Source organism: Canis lupus, chromosome 20 (assembly GCF_003254725.2).
Source record: "Canis lupus dingo isolate Sandy chromosome 20, ASM325472v2, whole genome shotgun sequence".
In the NCBI taxonomy this organism is placed as follows: Eukaryota; Metazoa; Chordata; class Mammalia; order Carnivora; family Canidae; genus Canis; species Canis lupus.
Window position 1 is genome coordinate 38,031,272 of NC_064262.1, and position 19,798 is coordinate 38,051,069.

At 54.9% G+C, this 19,798-nt stretch overlaps 2 protein-coding genes and 1 long non-coding RNA gene across 8 annotated transcripts in view; 1 reads left to right on the top strand and 2 right to left on the bottom strand.

The window, feature by feature from the left end:
* Nucleotides 1-3,496: 3,496 nt before the first annotated feature.
* PARP3 (poly(ADP-ribose) polymerase family member 3) lies at nt 3,497-10,431 on the bottom strand. 6 transcript variants are annotated; one of them, XM_025456041.3, is made up of 11 exons: nt 10,279-10,431; nt 8,999-9,188; nt 8,211-8,336; nt 7,796-7,984; nt 7,453-7,585; nt 7,137-7,363; nt 6,742-6,888; nt 6,447-6,533; nt 6,026-6,203; nt 4,676-4,831; nt 3,497-4,053 (listed from the first exon to the last, which is right to left on the bottom strand). In XM_025456041.3, exons 2-11 carry the CDS (start codon nt 9,179-9,181, stop codon nt 3,884-3,886), a joined length of 1,596 nt encoding a protein of 531 aa, XP_025311826.1. In that variant the 5' UTR covers nt 9,182-9,188; nt 10,279-10,431; the 3' UTR covers nt 3,497-3,883. The 6 variants fall into 6 exon arrangements, with proteins under 6 accessions (XP_025311826.1, XP_025311822.1, XP_025311824.1 ...); XM_025456037.3 differs by lacking the exon at nt 10,279-10,431 and adding an exon at nt 9,851-10,250; XM_025456039.3 differs by lacking the exon at nt 10,279-10,431 and adding an exon at nt 9,851-10,233 and having other exon boundaries at nt 8,999-9,185.
* Nucleotides 10,432-10,615: 184 nt separating this feature from the next.
* On the top strand, nt 10,616-18,924 carry RRP9 (ribosomal RNA processing 9, U3 small nucleolar RNA binding protein). The gene is made up of 15 exons (XM_025456036.3): nt 10,616-10,787; nt 11,096-11,178; nt 14,564-14,673; nt 15,056-15,123; nt 15,207-15,248; nt 15,566-15,692; nt 16,303-16,427; nt 16,511-16,603; nt 16,883-16,983; nt 17,071-17,205; nt 17,282-17,344; nt 17,495-17,640; nt 17,722-17,801; nt 18,587-18,660; nt 18,757-18,924. Exons 1-15 carry the CDS (start codon nt 10,701-10,703, stop codon nt 18,848-18,850), a joined length of 1,428 nt encoding a protein of 475 aa, XP_025311821.1. The 5' UTR covers nt 10,616-10,700; the 3' UTR covers nt 18,851-18,924.
* The window catches only part of LOC125753090 (uncharacterized), a 38,249-nt gene continuing 30,019 nt past the window's right edge, over nt 11,569-19,798 (bottom strand). Inside the window, exons 3-4 of the long non-coding RNA XR_007404094.1 lie at nt 12,252-12,472; nt 11,569-12,162 (exon numbers count right to left, since the gene is read on the bottom strand). This is a non-coding gene — a long non-coding RNA (uncharacterized LOC125753090). The remainder of the gene's footprint in view (nt 12,163-12,251; nt 12,473-19,798) is intronic.

The window sequence follows — 19,798 nt, forward strand, 5'->3', positions numbered from 1 at the left end:
TCATCCCTTTAAGAGCTTCCCACGATCAGGTTAGACTCTCACCTCCTTGGTGCCCAGGTGGCCTTATCTCCACCTCTCTGAGGTCACACTCTTTGCTAACCATACTTCCAGCCATAGCAGTCATCTTGCTGGTCCTGCACTATGTCAAACCAGTTTCCATTTCAGGATCTTCATATGTGCTGTTGTCTCTGACAGAACACACTTCTTTCAGCTCTGTCCAGAACTTGGTCCCTCCCTCACCTAATTCAAGGCGCTGTTTGAGAGATGCCTTTGGTGACCATCTTTCCAAAAATCCCCCCACCTTCCCATCACTAATTCTTTACCCTGCCTTATTTTTTTTCTTGACACTTTTCCTACTTGAGAAATTTCATATCTCTGCACATGCTTGTTTAGAGTCTGTTGTATTAGCCTATAAGCTCTAGGGGAGCAGGGATTCTGTCTTTGTCTGTGCCCGTAGAACCCACCCCAGGCACATGATCAGCACTGTACAGAGCTAGATGATAGAGCCACCAGGGCCTGAGCCTCCAAATTTGACTCATTTCCTGCTGGAATTTGAGGGGCCTGGTCCAATTCTCTGTTATTCAGATGAGAAAACTGGTGCCCAGAGAGGTGAGGAATGTGTCCCAGATCACACAGCTGAGTTGTACCTGGAACCCAGGTCACTGGCTTCCTGGGCTCTGTCTACACAGGTACCACTTCCTGTGCTTGGCCACAACTTAAACGTGGGCCTTTGCCTCTAGGAGGTAAAGCTGGATTTTTGAGGTTTTGGTTCGGAATAAGAGGAAGTCCAATGCCTTCCTTTTTCCTCTTCTCCCTGCCCAGCTGGGCCTACGGGCTTGGGGCAGTGCCTAAACCACCTGGGTCTGAGAGGGGTCAGCAGGGGTCAAGTGCAAATGGCAAATGAGAAAAGTAGACTGGGTAGATGATAGGGAGGGATGGAGGTGATAGTGGGTTGGAGAGGGCATGCTCGCTCCAAAGTAGTCCAACTAAATTAAAAATGGAGGGATAATCATAAATAAATAAAAATTTAAAAATTAAAAAAAAAAAAGGGAACCCTGGGTGGCGCAGTGGTTTAGCGCCTGCCTTTGGCCCAGGGCACGATCCTGGAGACCCGGGATCGAATCCCACGTCGGGCTCCCAGTGCATGGAGCCCGCTTCTCCCTCTGCCTATGTCTCTGCCTCTCTCTCTCTCTCTGTGTGTGACTATCATAAATAAATAAAAATTTAAAAAAATTAAAAAAAATTTAAAAATGGAGGGATAATGAAACACTCTGTATTTATGTTTCTGTGGGTTTTTTTGGTTGTTGTTTTCTTTTCTTTTCTTTTAATTTGCACAAAGAAATGCAGGCAGGATAAACCAGAAACTACAGCAAGTGGGTGGGAATGGAGTAAAAGGCTAGAGAAGAATGTTCTTCTGAGCACACATTTTCGTCCAAAGGATTAGACTTTTTGAAACTATGTTAATGTTCTATGTATTGAAAAAATCAATCAATGAAGATAAGGAAAAACACCTAAAAGTTATGAACAGAAACAAATGAACCTACCTATACTTCAAATGTATAACAACAATACTGGAGAGAAATAAACAGCTCATCTAAGTAATATTTGAACCTGTGCTCAAACTGCTACTTTGACCACTGACCCTTAGCCTAAAAGTTAAATCTTGAAGAAGATTCAGTACATCTTGAGCTCAACTTACAAAGTTTGTTTTTCACAATGGTATGAGTGTAGCAATTCTAAAACTCCTTTTTGTATGGGATTAGGCAATAAGTAAATTTATTAAGGTTGATGGAAACCAAGATTATTACTGTTAGAGAAAGGAGGCATTTTATTTTTATTTTTATTTTTTGAAAATATTTTATTTATTTATTCATGAGAGACACACACACAGAGAGGCAGTTAGACATAGAGGGAGAAGCAGGCTCCCCGCAGGGAGCCCAATGCAGGACTCAATCCCAGGACCCTGGGATCATGCTCTAAGCCGAAGGCAGAAGCTCAACCACTGAGTCACCCAGGCATCCCAGAAAGGAGGCATTTTAAATATACATTTGGGGACGAATGGAAGAACCCTGTGGTGTTGGATTGGAATTGGAGAAATAGATATGGGTAGATGTATTCACATATACGTATTTCCTGGCTATTTTTACTATGAGGATTTAAAAGCAATGACACCCCAGAACCAAGAAGCATACCTACTACCCAAATCTTGGATGTTTCATACCATTTCCTGCTCTAGAGAACCAGAGCTCCTTGAAGAAATGGCTGGTTTGCGTGAGATGAGCCTGGAACATCTTGAGATGCCAGAAAGTAAGGAAGTGCTCAAAAAATGATGTAGATCTGGAAGTCAGCTTGAAAGACTTTTTGCTGGCAAAATCTGGGACATTTTGAAGATCAACATTACAGTAATGGATTAGAACCCATTGCATAAGAATCCACAAGTCCATAAGGATAATAAAGAAAGACGTAATTAATAAATGCAAGAGAAAATGATGGAATTAGGTAACTGTTGTTTGCAACTATCTTAGCAAAAATTGATCTAAGTCGTCGATTTCGGGTAAAAATCTTCAATGCATATTAAAGCTAGTGGTGAAAGTCCAGGATGGATATGAAAATATTTTCCCATGGAAATACCTCAAAATATTTTCCCATTTATTACTGATTAATTATACCTCACAATATTTTCCCATGGATTACTGATTAATTACAAACAGGAGAAATGGTGACTTCCCAATGGAGACACCTGGTGGACACCCTCTTAAGAGATCAAAATTAACGTCACCTGTGGCTATAATGCACTGAGAACACACCATGTAGGTCACATTCCTGCCCCAACTGCAATGCCTGAAGCTGATCATAACAAAACATTAGACAAATCCAAATCTCGAGATATTCTGTAAAACAACTGGCCTGTCTCCTTCATCATCAAGAATGTCAAAGTTATGAAGGGAGAAGAAGGGCTGAGGAATGGTTTCAGGCTGAAGGAGACACATGAGGCATGACAACTAAATGTAATGTGTGATCCTGGACCAGTCCCAGACCTGCTCTCTAGCACCTGCACCCCCATTTGGGGACAGAGTTACCTGAGGGGGGGGACTGGTGTTCCCATCATGATTGTAGAGCAGTACCCCTTGGGTAAATGCTGAACTTATTAATAATATTCACATATGATACACGTGGATGTTTGGGCCGAGACATGAGGAATGCTTGATTTGCCCAGTTGTGTCTGGGCTAAAATGCAGAATCACCACGTGGGTCCCCAAATGCCCAACAGTTCTGAATTGGTGAGAGTCTCCTTTGAAAGCTCAAGGATCAGGAGGCCCGTTGTTGCAGACACAGATGTAGATCGGTGTGTGTGTGTGTGTCCCACATCAACCTTGTGAGTGCTCACTCCCTAGTGTGGGGTTAGGGCTGCTGTGTGGTGTGGTGGGTTTCCGACAAGAGGGAAGGAGAGCCAGGCCTTGTGCAGCTGCAGCACAGACAAGCAGAGACCAGGGAGTGAGCAGATACAATATTTAATAAACTTGGTATATATGCTTTGAAGTTCAGCCTACCTTGGTGCTCACACCTCTCGGACAGACAGTCTGGGGCAGGGCGGACAGCCTGGGTGGATGTGGGATTCCATCCATTCTCAGCCTGTGCTCCTCTAACTTGAATGGGCTGCTGTATCTGTGCCCCAGTAACAATGGCAGTCCATCACACCCAACACCTTAGGAGGCGAGACTCTGGAGCCATAGCCATGCCACGGCTAGCAAGGATTGGAGCGAGGGGGGGAATCACTGTCTGGGACATAAGAGGGAGATTTGGGGGCACCAGAGATGGGCAGGAAGGATGACAGTCTGGCCACCAGTAGGCCCCAGGCAAGGGGCAGGGGTAGGCAGACGGTTCAGAGGTGAACCTCCAGCAGGTAGCGCAGGTGACACTGGCTCTCCTGGTAGATGAGATACTCGCTCTGGAAGAATCTGGAGCTGCTGAACTCTGCACAGGGCACAGGCTGGCCCTGGGGCACCACCACTCGCTGGCCGTCCAGCTCTAGCTCGGTGTCCTGGGATGGATCTACAGGTATAGCAAGGGCCACAGGTGACTCAAGGGTCACTGATCCTCAGCTTCACCAATAAGTTCTGCCCCCTATGCTCCCCACTCTGCCACAGGGAACCCCTGCTCCTTCCCACCTTGCAGTCTCCAAACCACTGCGCAGGCTGGGCCTTCTGCTTGGAATATCCTCTTAATTCCTCTGCCTGGGAAATGCCTACTTACTTTTTTTTTTTAAAGATTTTATTTATTTGTTCATGAGAGACACACAGAGAGAGGGGCAGAGACACAGGCAGAGGGAGAAACAGGCTCCATGCAGGGAGCCCGATATGGGACTCGATCCTGGGACTCCAGGATCAGGCTCTGAGCTGAAGGCAGGTGCTAAACCGCTGAGCCACCCAGGCGTCCCTGCCTACTTACCTTTTGATGCTCAGTCATTGACACCTTTTCTTTGAAGCCCTCCTGGATGCTCAGGAGTGATGTGTTGAATCAGCAAAGGTTTGTGAATGACATAGTAGGGAAGCCTCGTTCTTCTCGTTCCCCACCACTGCCCCTCCCCTGCCCACCTCCTCCCTGAAAGTTTCCCGGTCCCCTAGCTCAGCCCCAGGCCTTTATCCTCAGGCATGTCCAGCTTTTCAGGACCCACCAGGCTCTGTGGAGCCTCGGGCAATGACGCTGTCGAAGCCAGGGGGTGGCTGCTTCAAGCTGGGGTCGTCGATGGTGATGTGGTGCTCTCTGCCCAGTGCCACCTCACCCAGGAACATGTAGCCAATTTGGTGGGCTCCGCAGGATATGCCAGTAACTGGGGGACACAGAGAAGCTCAACATGGGCAGCTTGGCCCTCCTATCTGACTTCCTGTCCCCCACTCTGCTGCACTATTATCTCCTCTGGCTTTGTTGACTCAGCCCAGAAAAGTGCCCACTCTTCCTGCATCCTTAAAAACACCCCCTTGTCCTGGCTGTGCTCCCTCCCACCCGCTCCCCCATTCCTTGGATCCCTGAGAGCAGGCCTCTGCAGCCCCTGCCCCTCACGCCAAGGTCAGTTATGAGTCCCAGTGGCTAAATCCAGGGTAGATGCCTTCTCTCTCTGGCCAGCTCTGCTGATTTCGCCACTGGTATCCTCTGCCCCTTACCTGGGGACCCCCTTGCACTGGCTCTCCCAAGGCCACCCTCTACTCCTTCCTAGGCTCCTCTGTTCTGGTGGACTCCTTGCCCTGGGCAACCTCAGATATCCTAGAACATCATCACCTCCATCCAGCCTGGCTCTCCTGGCTCAGTGGGAGGTAGGAGTCTCCAATGATGCGCTGGCTGAGAATCCAGTCTGGGGAGGTGGTCTTAGTGAGGACACCTCTGGACAGAAACTTGGGGATGATGAGAGATACCTCCGGCCCTGTCACACAAGCTTCCCATCCCACTTCTCATGCATTCCTCTCACGGATACTCTCTTCCCCCACCTCCACTGCCTGGGCTGGATGCCTATCACATCTGGCCTGGGTGAGAGCATGGCTTCCGTGCACCTCTGGCCCAGTGGCCCTCCCCATGGCTACAGCCACTGAGATGCTCTATATACAAGTCTGGTTAGGGTCCCCATCACTCCCTGGATAAACTCCAGCCCCCTGCCTACACCAGGCATTTGCTTGGATCTTTATCATCAGGCTGTGCTCAGAGGTCCTGACCTGCTGCAGCCTTCCAGGGTTTGTGCTTCTGGCTTCTTCACCTCCAAGCGTCCTCTTTCACTACCTTCCCCCGCCCCCACCTGTGGCTGGCTCACTCATCCTGAGGGTGATCTGCATCACCTTCTCTGGGAAGGGAAGCTGCCTGCCACTTCTAACCTATCCCTGGCCACTGCCCTCACTTTGAGTTCCCCCAGTCCCCGGGGAGCCCCACTGAGCACTCTAGTCAGTAGCCATTCAAAGATTCCTCTCCCAGATCCACCACAAGCTGGGAAAGCACTAGGGCTAGTCCCCCTGGGGGTTGGCCCCGAGAGATACCTCACCATAGCCAGCCGACTTGCTGTTCTCTGAGGCAAAGTAGATGCCCTTGCCAACGCGGCCGCCAGAATGTGGCATGATGCGGAGCCCACTGGCAAGGATGGCGGCCACCACCGCCACGTTGGTGCCATGCCACAGTAGCTTTCGATTACTCAGCTTGGAGTGGGCCTGGAACCTATCTCCCTTCAGGGGAAGGAGGTGGAAACAGGGAGCATCACATTATCCAAGCTCAGGTGCTTCTCCCCACTGTTCAGAGGGCATGAGCGAAGCAAAAGGCCCCTGTGGCCAGTGACATATACTCATGCACACATACGCAAGGCCTGGGTCTGGCGGAAGCTGATGAGTTGCTACACCGACTTGTTAATGGGCACATAAGCTAGGGACAGGTAGTGAGGGAAATGGGTTGGGGGGGATACTTTCCCTTACCTCCCCTTCTCGGTTCACTTTCCAAATGTGTTGAAGAGCAGGGCACCGGTAGGTGCCACCAGTCTTTTCTAAATAGGTATGTATCACCTGCAGGAAAAGCAGAAGCTAGTTGCCAAGGGTGAGAGATGTGTGGACAAACCCCCACTGGTGCTTCCAGTCCCAGAGCTCTCCTCAGGCCCTACAGACACAGGGAGAGAAGGCCAAGGGCAAGCGGCTCTTCTGCACACCAGGAGGGCAGATGGGCAGAGGGACAGTGCCTACTGTTGTCCTGGCTCCTCTGTGGGACATGGCCCACCTTGTACTCGGGTTCCTCTGGGTCCAGCAGCTGGAGCTGGCACTTAAGGAGCTGGTAGTCTCGGTCCAGGGGGTGTGGCACCTCCTCCACCTTTTCCTCTTCAGGGGATGCCTGCAGGGTCTGGGCCAGCTCGATGTCTGCCAGCACCTACAGTGATGGACGCTGACAGCTTGTCTGCCTAATTCAATCCCAGCCTCCTCCCTCCCACACGACCTGGGGCCCCAGCCACCTGACCTGTGCACTCCCACCACATCTATCCGGCTGGTCCTCCCCTCCCCTGTCCTTCCAGCTACCCATTCAGTCCGCCTATCTGGGCCTCCTTGGCCATCTGTCCCCCATCTCCCTTGCCCAGTCTGTCTGTCTGCCCTGCTGCCTGCCTGCTTGCCAAACCTCACCAGCAGCATGTCCTTTTTGGCCTGCAGAAGCTCAGGGGAGTTGATGGGCGGGGGCCGGTTGCGGCTGAAGTTGTGGGGAATGACAGTGTAGAAGTGGGAGGACAGCTCCTCCAGGTTGGGGCCACCATCCGTGGGGGCTTTCAGGGCCAGCTCCAGAGCCTCCAAAGCCTCGAAGCCCCGTGCAATCTGCTGCTTGCTCAACTTCCCTAGGGGCATCTTCTTTACATCTAATGGGTGGAGAGAGTGGGGGAGACTCAGCCCTGTAGTCCTGCCACCCCCGTGGCCCCTGCCTCCTGACTGGCCCCTCTCTCCTCACCCAGGTTCATGAGGGTCATGGCATTCTTGAACATGTCCTTGCTGAAGATGTTGGTGATGAGCTTCTGTGTGGGTGCGTCCAGGGAGCAGGGCCGTACCCGCTGAACTATGTTCCTCACTGAGCCTCCATCCACCTAGAGGTAGAGGGCGTGGATGGGCAGGAGCAGCTGGGCACAGCCAAAGCAGAACCTGGCATTAGAGACTGGCCACATTGAGGCCAGAGAGGGGAGGTGTATGCCCGAGGTCACACAGCCGGGCAGTGGCAGAAGCCAACTGGCTGGGTCTCTCCTTCCAGTCCCCTCCCTCATACTGGGGCCCACCAACACACTTCCTGGCCATTTCACCTTCACCACGGCCTCCTGGGCCTCATCTTCTCCTTGTACTTCGATGAGTGTGTACTTGCCCGGGTGGGCCACAAAGTGGTCCCGCTCCACCCATCTGTTCTTGGTCTTGTCCTGAAATTTCTTCTCAAAGTCCTTCTTTGCATCCTCCAGCAACACAAAGTAGCTGAGCTTCGACTGGCCCACCTCTCCCTGCAACCAACAGCCTCAGGCAGCAGGGCAGGCAGGGGGTGCGGGTGCCTGCCACAGTTGCCCACTGTGAAACATCTGGTTGGCCTCAGCTGTGCCAGGCCCTGTGCCAGGAGCCCCTGGGCATTCAGAGGTGGAGAGAGGGTGCAGGCAGTTGCCGAGTGAGCTGTGGGGACCCTGGTGAGCAGGGGTGGGGAAGGTGGGTCCAGGATGGCAAGGTGGCACTCACCACGCGGCCCCAGCGGTTCCAGCAGGCGAAGCGGTCCCCCTCTTCCAGCAGCTGGATGATGTAGAACTTGTTGTTGTTTCTTCCAATGTTGGTCTGATTCAGGGTGCAGGCGTAGTCTTCATGCACCTAGGGCCGGAGGGGGGTGGTGCTCTGGGGAGGGCAGGCCAGCCTGGACGGCCCTCAGATGGAACAGGTGGGAGAGCAGGCCGTAGGGAGGGCAGGCCACACAGTGACAGGGGTTTGAGGGGAACAGCAGTCAGGATGCACTGGGACATCCAGGGGAGGCTCTATCAGGAAAGGCTTGAGGTCATGGTTCTGCCCTGGGGGCCACAATCTGAGGGAACATGACTAAACTCAGTTGGGGGAAGTTCTGGGAGGATGTGGCTGTACCCTGTGTCAGGGAATCAGAGGGAGACACTGCTTCTGCCCTGGAGGTCTGACAGGACACCACTCTGCCATGCAAAAGGGATCTCAGTGGTACATGGCCCTCTGGGGCTGCTTTAGGGGTTACAGGTGAGCCCTGGGGAGACTAAGGAGGTTGAAATCCTGTCTTAAGTATGGCAGGTGGAGGCCTGAGAAGCTTGGAGGCTTACCCTAGGGTCTGAGGAGCAGACATGACTTGCCTGGATCTGATGGGCTATAACCCTACATGACCGTTGGGGTCTCAGGGAAACATAGCTTCTTGGGAGCCTGAGCTACCTGGCCAGAGCCGAGGCCCAGTGAGGAGGGGGACTGGTCTGAGTGTATTTGTACCTAGGCTCCAAGTCTGGAAGGGGACGACAGATTACCTGGGTCTGAGGGTTGTGGCTGAGCGGGCATGCTGGGTCCACTCGGACTACGTGCTTCTCTGTGGGTGCAGCTCTGAGGGCCTCGGCAGTGGAGCGGAAGCTGTCCTCCTCCTCTGCACCCTGCCGCCCCTTCTTTTTTTCAGGGCCCTCCTGTTGCACCTGGGGCTTGCGCTTTGGAGCCATGGCTCTTCTGGGGCACAAAGAGGGCCCTCAGGCCTTCATGGCCTCTGCATCCCACCTGGCTGGCACAGCACCAACGTGCCCCACTCTGGGTTTGCTCTTTTGGTGACCCTCTCCCCATTGCCTCCCCCCTGACTCCATCTCTCCATTCTCTAAGCCAGACCAAAACCAGCTCTCTGTACCAGTCCCCTTTCCCTTTTCCCATTCGCATGGGCCAGGCCAGGACCCTGTCCAGTCTGCCCCAGAGCCTCGGAAGAATGGTTCCCTATTCTCTTTAGCAATCCAGTGTCCTGATGAGGGAGGAAAAGTGAGGAGAATCTCTTCTTGCTTCTGGTCTCCTTCTCCCTCCAGAGCACTCCCTGGGTATTGCCCGCTCCGCCCCTGTCTCAGCTGACTCAGATGGACGTGGCATGGCTGCTGGGCTGAGTCACCCCAACTATGGAGGAGAGTGGGCAGCAGCTCCCAAGGGCCACACTCCCGAGGCCAGATCTGTCCCTCTAGAACTTGGGACCCTGCGGCCCAGAAATCCTTCCCAAGGGGTTTAAAAGTTCTGGGGTGCCAGTCAGGGTCTGAGACCAGTGGGCCAGCACCAGCACCACCCTGTCCTGCCCTGCCCTGCCCTGCCCTGCCCTGCCCTGCAGGGGGCTGTGGGCAGGGCCATAGGGCACTCACCTAAAAGAAGGAGGGACCTGGGAGAGATGGCAGCCACGGATCTAGTATCAGGACCCCCAGCAGTTCCGGTTCTAGGGCCTTCTCCAGCAACCCTCTGTAACCTTAGGCGTGACTTGGGGCAGTGATCTCCCTACAATCGCCAGGGGTGGGGCAGGGGCAGCGCAGGGGTGGGGGTGTGGTTTTCCAGCTATCTGGCCACCAGTCAAGTGAGTCAGAGGCTGGACTAGCGGAGCCCAGCAGCCTGTCCCACGGACCGCTGGACACTCGACCGGGAGAGCCAGCGCAGCCCAGGAGGCTGACGCGTCCCTCGCGCCGCTTGAGTGGCCCGAGGCACGCAATACGTGTCCGCCGGCTGCCCCGTGACCTTGGGCCCAGGTGCGGGCATCGCCTCCCTCTCCTCCGGGCTGCCTACGTTTCCTCGCCGTTACCTAGTGCCAGGCTGGTTCACCCTAGCTCCCGCCCCCGACGGGGAGGAGCCCCGCTGCGAGACTCGGGGCGCTGCATCTCTGACGCCCCCCAGCGTCCAAGGGCCGCAAACACAGAGAAGGCGCTTCTGGTCCGGCCCGCCCCTTGGTCGCCAGCCCGCAGCAGGGCGCAGGCGCCGCAGCTTTGGGCCGGAAGCGCCCGAGGAGGCTTGGAGCCCGGAGGAAGCCTTGGAGGCGGGGCCACAAGCGCTTATCCTATGGGCGCCTGGGGGCGGGACAGAGCGTACAGAGGCAGCCAATGGGGCCGTGGGAGGCGGGACCCGCGGGGCACTGGGAGCCTATCCGGGCGCGGAGTCGTGCCAGACCTCCGGGGCTAGCAGCCACGTGAGTTCTCCGTGGCGGCCGCTGCGCTCGCGGTGGGCAGCATGTCGGCGGCGGCGGCGGCTCGGAAGCGGGGAAGGCCGGCCTCGGGGGCCGCGGCCGGTGCGGGGGCCGGCAAGCGGCGGCGAAAGGTGAGCCTGAAGCTTCTGCGGGCCACAGTCAGCCCCGCCGCCGGGACCAGCGTCGTCCGCCCCGGGACACCCGGGCCCCGGGCGCCTCCGCGGCCCTTTTTTCGGGACCCTAGCTGGAGTCGGCTTCGTTCCTCTCTCCGGGGGCCAGGTCCTGAAAGACCTTGCACTGGAGCCGGCGGGGGCGGGGGCGGGGGCGGGGAGGCCACTGCCTTTCCTAGTCCGGCGGCTCTCGAGAGATCGGAAGGCGCGCTTGGTCAGTGCCCGGTGGTTGGGACCCCGGACTAACGAAAGGATCATTTAATTCTCAGGCCGACTCTGCCGGGGACCGGGGCAAGTCCAAGGGAGGCGGCAAGATGAATGAGGAGATTTCCAGCGACTCTGAGAGTGAGAGGTGAGCTCTCTCCCACCTGGAGGAAGGGAACACTGAGGCTCATAGTGTATGGAAGACTCAGGGAGTCGGGGCAGAGCTGGGCCTTTTCGGCTCCTAGGTCTTGGCTCTTCCCTCCAGTTCTGAGCCTGATAGTAGGACTCGTCTTAAGGAGATTGAGAAGTTTCCTCTCCTTTCCCGGCAGGGTCTCTGTGTGGGGAGAACCCCCAGTCCCAATGGGAGACCAGTGAGACCTCCCTGGTTCACGGCAGGGACAGGTGCACAAGCTGGACGGGCTGGTATGGGGAGAGGCATGCAAGAAATGCTTGCTAGTTCTTCCATCTGTTTTCCCACAATGTCAAATTGCTGTTCTCAACATATGCCAGGCACTGGCTTTACTGTTGACAATGCAGAGGTAAGCAGGCAGGTGAAGACAAAATGGGTTGTAATGAAGTGGGTATTCTTCAGCTCTGTGTTCTGGAGACAGGGAATGGGACATTTAAATAGGGCCTGGGGAGATAAGGAGGAATCTGTCAGATAAGGAAGGGCAGGGAGGACATTCAGGGAGCAGAGAAAAGTCTAGGGCTTTACATGTGCCCAAGTGGGAGATGGACAGGTTGGAAAGGCAGGTGTTGGCCGCATCCAGGTTGTGGAGGGCTTTGAATACCTCCATTCTGCAGGTGACAGGGGTGAGACATGTTGCAGGGTTTCAGAGGAAGTTAACAAGGTACCACGCCTGAGCCTGTGGAATGGAGGCCATCATACCAGGGAATCCTGGGGCCTTCCTTAGAGTTGACTTTAGAAATTCAGCTTCTAGGGACACCTGGGTGGCTCAGCGGTTTAGCGCCGCCTTCAGCCCAGGGAATTAAAAAAAAAGTTCCATAGTTTTCCTGATCCTGGAGTCCTGGGATCGAGTCTCACATCTGGCTCCCTGCATGGAGCCTGCTTCTCCCTCTGCCTGTGTCTCTGCCCGTCTCTCTGTGTCTCTCATGAATAAATAAAAAAAATCTTAAAAAAAAAAAGAAAAAGAAATTCAGCTTCTAACATTGAGCACAAGTTGGCCTTAACATGGTCACAGGAAGACTTCACATACTTACTTTTAAGATCACTGTGGGTAGCGGTGTGCCTGGCCCTGTGCCGAACACTTTTAAATGTTTAAAAAATGTGTTGTGGGGCAGCCCCAGTGGCACAGCGGTTTAGTGCCACCTGCGGCCCAGGGCGTGATCCTGGAGACCTGGGGTCGAGTCCCACGTCAGGCTTCCTGCATGGAGCCCGCTTCTCCCTCTGCCTGTGTCTCTGCCTCTTTCTCTCTGTGCCTCTATGAATAAATAAATAAAAAAAAATCTTAAAAAAAATGTGTTGTGAATGTATGAGATACAGAAGAATCAATGAAATGTATTTGGACCATAGGGGGCAATGGTGAGATGATGAACCTCCGTGCACCCACCACTTAGGAATTTAGAGGCCCCAACTCTGCATTCCTGACTTAATTGTTTCTTTGGTTTTCTCCTTCCTTCCTTCCTTCCTTCCTTCCTTCCTTCCTTCCTTCCTTCCCTCCCTCCCTCCCTTCTTCCTCTTCCTCCTTCTTTTTCTTTTCATTTTCTTAACCAGGTATAATTTACATACAGTAATATTCACTTTCTTTAGTGTACAGTATGTGAGTTTTGACAAACACATATAGTGGTGTAACTACCACCACTCTGAAGGTGTGGAAGGGTTTCATCATGCGCTAGAACCCCTCCTGCCACACACAACACTCCCACCCCCACTCCTTTGGAGTCCATGCCCCCCTCCCTCTAGCCCCTGCTGACTACTGTCGCTAGAGTTTTGCGTTTTCCAGGATGTCATATGATTATATGCTTCTTTTCCTTTTTTTAAAGATATTATTTATTTATTCATGAGAGAGAAAGAGAGAGAGAGGCAGAGACATAGGGAGAGGGAGAAGCAGGCTCCATGCAGGGAACCTGATGTGGGACTCGATCCCGGGACTCCAGGATCACACCCTGGGCCAAAGGCAGGTGTTAAACCACAGAACCACCCAAGCGTCCCTTCCTTTGCTTTTCTTTATAGAGTTCTATCTCCTACATGTGAACCCCTATACGATAGATTGATTAGTTTGGGTGAATTGAGCAGAAGTTTTAACCATAGATATATACAGGAAGGGCAGAACCAAGCCTGTTGGCTGAAGGCTTGCTGGGCACTGGGTACTAGATGGTCCCTGGGGCCTGGTTCAGCCTTGGCTTCCTTGGCAGTTTCCAAGGTCCCTTCTGGGGACATTGTGGACAAAGTCATAAATGAATCTTGGGGAAGCAGTTGGGGCATTTGACAGATACTAGGTATCTTCAGGCACAAGATCGGGGGATGGTTCCTGTGGCCTGCCTGTAGCTCCCAGGAGCAAGTCTGCGTAGGATGTGTCTTGAGTGAGGTGAGTGCTCTAGCCAGTGCGAATATGAGACATGTAACGGAAAGCTTCACAAGGTCAGGCCAAGACCAGTTATGTTTCACCTGGAATCCTGTCCTCAGGGTAGATGCAGTGAGAGTGAGGTAGGCACGTCCCCAGTGTGTCTGCCTCTTGCTTGGGTCCTTTTTTTTTTTTTAAAGATTTTATTTATTCATGAGAGACACAGAGAGAGAGACAGAGAGAGACAGAGACACAGGCAGAGGGAGAAGCAGGCTCCATGCAGGGAGCTTGACGTGGGACTCAATCCCGGGTCTCCAGGATCATGCCCTGGGCTGAAGGTGGCGCTAAACCGCTGAGCCACCGGGGCTGCCCCTGCTTAGGTCCTTTTATCGGATCTGGGCTGGCCATAGCTCCCCTGTCTGGGGATGCATGGTCTGGGATCTGCCTTTTCTGCTTCCCGTATTGGAGCTCCTGTTCCTTGTCTCCCATGCCTTTGTCATTCCCAGCTGACTGTCTTGTGTTGGGGCACGTCCCTCATCCTGTTGTGAGGCTTAGAGAAGGCCAGTCCTGTGGCAGCTTGTACATCTAACAGTGTCTTCACTGGTCATCGAGGGTTTAACTGGTGTGGCCTTCCAGGGGTTCACACCTTGTGTAAACAGCTCAGTATTTTGTGTATGTGGCTCCTTTGTTGACCACTGTTGCTATTGATTCCAGACCCTTCGTATGTGACCTTTCTTCAACAGCTTGTAGAACCTGCTCTTTCCCTCTAGAGTTAAGAGATTTCACAGTGATCTCTTTGGATTTTGGGTCTCTTTTCACCCTCATGTGAGGACTGGGTGGTTCCTTTCAGTTTGACAAGTTCAGTCTTTGGGTTTTCTGCATATGTAATCGTTGGCTATGAGACGGAGGGGGGTGGTTGAGTGCCAGGGGAAGCAGTGAGGAGGTATGGTCTTAGTGGCTGGAAGAGTGGGGTGAGCCCTCTGAGAGCTATTCCCTTCCTTCCCGCAGCCTGGCTCCTAGGAAGACTGAGGAGGAAGAGGAAGAGGAGCTGGAGGAGACAGCCCAGGAGAAGAAGCTTCGCTTGGCCAAGCTCTACCTGGAGCAGCTCAGGCAGCAAGGTGAGCCCATGCACTGGCAGGCAGGGGCAGGGCCTGTGTCCAAGACCACCTGCTGTGCCCCAGCCGCCTGACGGGTGGCTGAGCAGGTACCTGGTGGATTGCCAGAGCTGCTGGTGTGGGATTTCCTGAAGGAGGGTGGCTGGGAGACTAATGGGCCTCCTGGGGTGGGTCTGACCTTCAGGGGGCTTTAGCCTAATCTCTAAGTAATGGCAGGGGTTAGGCAGGAGGAGATCTCTCCTTTGCCCAAGGCAGCCTGAACTTCCCTTGGGACACAACCCGAGTGTTTGGAGCCCAAGACCAAGGCAGTGGGGTGGGGTGGGAATGGGAAGGGAAAAGTGGAGTCTAGGCCTACATTGACTTGGTCTGGTCTGTCCTTGCATAGAGGAGGAGAAGGCCGAGGCCCGGGCATTTGAGGAGGACCAGGTGGCAGGGCGCCTGAAGGAGGATGTGGTGAGTTGTGGAGGGAAGGCGGTGGGAGAGAAGGGTTGGGCTGGTCCTGCTCTTGGGAGCTCATCCCTCTCCTCTCTGTGCAGCTGGAGCAGAGGGGCAGGCTGCAGAAGTCGGTGGCAAAGGAGGTAAGCGGGCAGGGGACTTTGATGTAAGATTGAAGTGAATCATGGGTCCCACATGGGTAGGTGAGTGAATGGCCTAACTGGGGACTCAGGCTGTGGGGTTTTTGCTCTGGAACTTGGGGGGCACTTAGGCAGACAGAGTCAGGTAAGGGTCTGATGCTTGCAGCCCTGGTCAGGGTGGTGGGAAAGGATGGTGTGTGTGTGTGTGTGTGTGTGTGTGTGTGTACACGCGTGTGTGCACGTGTGGTGTGTGTGCGAGTGAGTGAGCATCTAGGGGCCTTCTTGTCCTCTGTGGCAGTGACCTCACTCTGCTTGCCCAGATTCAGGGCCCAGCCCCGGCTGACATCCGTGTCTTACGGGGGCACCAGCTCTCCATCACGTGTGTGGTCATCACCCCCGATGACTCTGCCATCTTCTCTGCTGCCAAAGACTGCACCATTATCAAGTGTGAGTGAGCCTGGCTTGGGGGTGCAGACCCGGGGATCTTTTGGGAGGGCTGATCTGTGGAGGAGGGAGTAATCAGGGCAGACTGAGGCCTGGTGGGGGAAGCTTCTGGACATAAGTTTATTCCTAAGGAGGTGTTCTCTGGGTGCCAGTGAAAGCTTCTGCCTAAGAGTGGGGCTTGAGCTCCCCGTCGCTGTCATTGGAGGCGATTGAACAGAGGCAGGATACTGATGAATGGGGATTGGTGCTGTAGGTGGGCAGTTGGAGGACACTTGAGGCTCTGTGCTGTCCTGGGATTGCATCCCGGTCTTCCTGGGTACCCCCCTTCGACAGCTGAGTACTGTTTTCATCCACCCTTAGGAGAAACTGGAAGAACTCGTACCCTTGGTCCTAAGGCACTTTCCTATCCTCTCTGGGGCTTCGTGGCTGCCCTTGGGGGGTTACTGTCACTGGGTGACAGATGAGGAACCTGGGGATTATACAGGGGCTCACGGCAGCCGAGCTGAGTTCTGCTCTGAAGGCACCACTTTCTCCACAGCCCCGTGCTGCCCCTGAGGGGGTTGCCAGCCAGTCCTACCCTCTGTCCCAGTAACTTTCTCTTTCCTGTTGTCAGGGAGCGTGGAGACTGGACGGAAGCTTCACGTGATCCCACGGGCCAAGAAGGGTGTTGAGGGGCAACCCCCCAGCCACAGCAGCCATATTCTCTGCATGGCCATCTCCTCTGACGGCAAGTACCTCGTAAGGCAGTGCTGGCCCCGGGGGGTGGGCGAGAGTCGGGGGCACACATTGGGTGCCTGTGGCCATTGTCCTCATCTCCACAGGCCTCGGGTGACCGCAGCAAGCTCATTCTCATATGGGAGGCCCAGAGCTGCCAGCACCTGTACACTTTCACAGGCCATCGGGATGCCGTGTCGGTAGGAGCTGTGGGCATTTATCAAGCAACCAAGTGGGCCGGGCTGGGGCAATGGGCTGAATGAGGCAGAGGGTGTCCATCCTCAGGGACATAAAGGAGGTGAAGGGGAATTGCGGGGAGACTGAGCTTGCCTAGGGAGTGGGGAGGCTGCTCAGGAGTGCACCGCTGCCTCCCTGGGCTTGTGACGTGCTTTTTAGGAGGAAATCCTCCCCTGGCGAGGACTTCTGTCTCGCCTGCTGTGGTCCAGGTCCACTTTTGCTTCCTGTCCATGTATCTGTAGGGTCTGGCATTCCGCAGAGGAACCCACCAGCTCTATAGCACATCCCATGATCGCTCTGTGAAGGTGTGGAACGTGGCGGAGAACTCCTATGTGGAGACACTGTGAGTGTGCACGGGGAAAGGGTGTGCAGATGCATGTGCCAGTGCACATGGGACCCCATCCTCCCTCTGCCCCCTCTCCCCCTCCAGCTTTGGGCACCAGGATGCCGTCGCTGCGCTGGATGCCTTGAGCAGGGAGTGCTGTGTGACGGCTGGGGGCCGGGACGGGACGGTGCGTGTGTGGAAGATTCCTGAGGAGTCCCAGCTTGTCTTCTATGGCCACCAGTAAGGCTATCCACTGGGCCAGGTCAGGGGAGAGGGGCTGGGGTGGGGCTGTGCCCCTCACTGTTCCTTTTGCCAGGGGCTCCATCGACAGCATCCAGCTTATCAACGAGGAGCACATGGTATCGGGCGCAGATGATGGGTAAGAGCTGCCTTTGGGATGCCTTGCACCACTACCGCTGCTCCTGGACTTGGCTCCAGGAACCTTCCCTTGTGGCAGTGGGATTCCTTTCTGCTGAGTGGCCTTTCTGCCCTACCCCAGCCCCTTGCCAATTATGTTCTTTGTCCACAGCTCTGTGGCCTTGTGGGGTCTCTCTAAGAAGCGGCCGCTCGCCCTGCAGCGTGAGGCCCATGGGCTGCGGGGGGAGCCAGGCCTCGAGCAGCCCTTCTGGGTATCAGCAGTGGCGGCCCTGCTCAACACAGACCTTGTAGCCACAGGTGGGTGCCCTTTGAGGCAGAAAAGAGGGGGTTGCAGGGTGGGCCAGTGCGGGGGCGCTCACTGTCTCCCTGACCCCTCAGGCTCCCACAACTCTTGCGTGAGGCTCTGGCAGTGTGGGGAGGGCTTCCGGCAGCTTGAACCTCTCTGCGACATTCCCCTGGTAAGTGGGGCTTGAATGCCTCGCCTATCTTTGCCACACTCCTGAGGCCCTAGAGTTCAGGGCACCTGGGATTAGCCCCTTATTGTTTTTTTTCTTGCCAGAAGGGAGGCTCCTCAGGGCAAGGCTATGACTTGTTATTTTATAGTGCCAGTTCCTACCACAGGGCCTGATAGGAACCCTTCCTCCCTCCTCCACTCCTGTCTCCCCCCACCTCTCCTCTTAAACATTCCCCTCCACCCTGTCCTGGGTACAGGGGAACAAGGCTAGGACAGCAGGGCACAGCATGTGCAAAGGCATGGGGGTGTCTGATGCTATGATGGCACCAATGGTGCCAGATTGGGCCCAGGCTAGGGGGTGTGGACACAGGGTGCCCTGAGGGAGATGGCAGGATGGTCGGTAACGTCTGGTGACAGCGCAGGGCTTGGTGATGGCCATGGGGTCTCCGGGACCTCACAGCTGGGAGCCACGCCTTAGGCCACCCCCTGAAACGTGACGTATTTGGCTTTCACTGTCTCCTTAAATCCTCACAAACTGCCTGTGAGGCCAGCGTGATGTTTCCCTCCATCTCACAGACGTGGAGGCTGAGGCCCTGAGGGGTCAGGGACTGATCAGGGGGCCCTGATCTGCTGGGGCAGAGCAGGGATTTAAGCTCCTAGGGCCAAGCCTGTGGCAGTGAGGCCAGGGCTGTGGTGCTAGGGAGGCGTGGCGGGGGGGGGGGGGCGGGGTAGGGGAAGGTGTGGGAGGGGTCTGTCCTCACATTTTCCCACATCTCTCCCTTTTCTCAGGTGGGTTTTATTAATAGCCTCAAGTTCTCCAGTTCGGGGGATTTCCTGGTGGCTGGGGTCGGGCAGGAGCACAGGTATGAGGCACCCTGGGAGGTGGCACTGGCTGGGCTACCAGATGGGGTGCAGGGGGCTGGGCCTGGCCTCAGCTGCTTCCCTTCTACCCCCTGCAGGCTTGGCCGCTGGTGGCGCATCAAAGAGGCTCGGAACTCCGTCTGCATCATCCCGCTCCACAGGGCCCCCAGGCCCCCTGCGGCAGGCTCCTGACTCCTCTCCCCTTTATTTAAGTCCTTTCTAGACCAGGCCCTGCCCTCTTTGTATTAAAAGCCTCCTCTTTTGGGCTTTGTCTCTTGAAGCTTCTCGACTGGGGAGGGAGGGTGATGGCAGGACTGTGGGGGGGGGGCAGGGCTCCTACCAGCATCTCTGATGCATAAGGGCTTTCTGTCCTTTCATGGAACCTGGGGATGGAGACCTCATCCACCTCCTGGTCTCTTGAGTATCCTCTGTGACCTTGTTAGGCCAGCTCCCCACCCACTGCTCTGGGCTGCGAGGGGTCAGAAGCTGCAGACCCCTTGGCTAGGGAGCCATGGCTGTCCAATTATGTACCAGGGCTGGCTGTCAGTCAGAATTGAAATGAAGAAAGCTAGGCCTGCATGTCAGGCTTACCTGGCCCACCCAGGCCAGTTCAGGAAGCTAGAGATGGGTGGGGGAGGGGGATACCACACTGCCTACTACCTGAGGACAAGTGTCAGAGTTGAGAATAGCTCTGCCCTTGGTCTGAATGCCAGCCAGGCTGTCACAAGAATGTTCTTTCTGCTGATTTTATCTATTGGACAATTCACTCCTGCTACTGGCGGAGCCAGGAGAGACAGACCAGAGATGTAGAAGTGCAGGAAAGTATCCTCTTAGTGGGAAGAAGGAAATGTTATGGGTTCTGCTCTAACCTTTTTTTAACCCATTGGGCTCAACCACTGAGCCTGTAGTTCCCAAGAGGCAGCATGGTCCCCTCGGGAGGAAGCCACAGGGCTTCTCTCCTGCTACCATGCTCAGGAGGCTTCCCCTCAGACAGACCTGCTCTTGCCTGCCTTCATTTCTCCTGGGGCCAGAGGGGTCAGGTTCAGATCAAAGCCCTGAAAATCCTGTTCTGAATCAGAAGATGGTGATAGAATTCGCTTCCTGTGTCTTGCCTCACATTGAGCTCAGTGATGGCATACA

Excerpts from the sequence above, each read along its gene's own strand:
- PARP3 (XM_025456041.3), bottom strand. The coding sequence starts at position 9,181 with ATGGCTCCAAAGCGCAAGCCCCAGGTGCAACAGGAGGGCCCTGAAAAA. Across the intron at positions 7,364-7,452 it reads CATGACCCTCATGAACCTGG|ATGTAAAGAAGATGCCCCTA; the intron begins GTGAGGAGAGAG and ends TCCACCCATTAG. Across the intron at positions 6,889-7,136 it reads CCAAAAAGGACATGCTGCTG|GTGCTGGCAGACATCGAGCT; the intron begins GTGAGGTTTGGC and ends CCATCACTGTAG.
- RRP9 (XM_025456036.3), top strand. The coding sequence starts at position 10,701 with ATGTCGGCGGCGGCGGCGGCTCGGAAGCGGGGAAGGCCGGCCTCGGGG. Across the intron at positions 14,674-15,055 it reads GGAGCAGCTCAGGCAGCAAG|AGGAGGAGAAGGCCGAGGCC; the intron begins GTGAGCCCATGC and ends GTCCTTGCATAG. Across the intron at positions 18,661-18,756 it reads GGGGTCGGGCAGGAGCACAG|GCTTGGCCGCTGGTGGCGCA; the intron begins GTATGAGGCACC and ends TACCCCCTGCAG.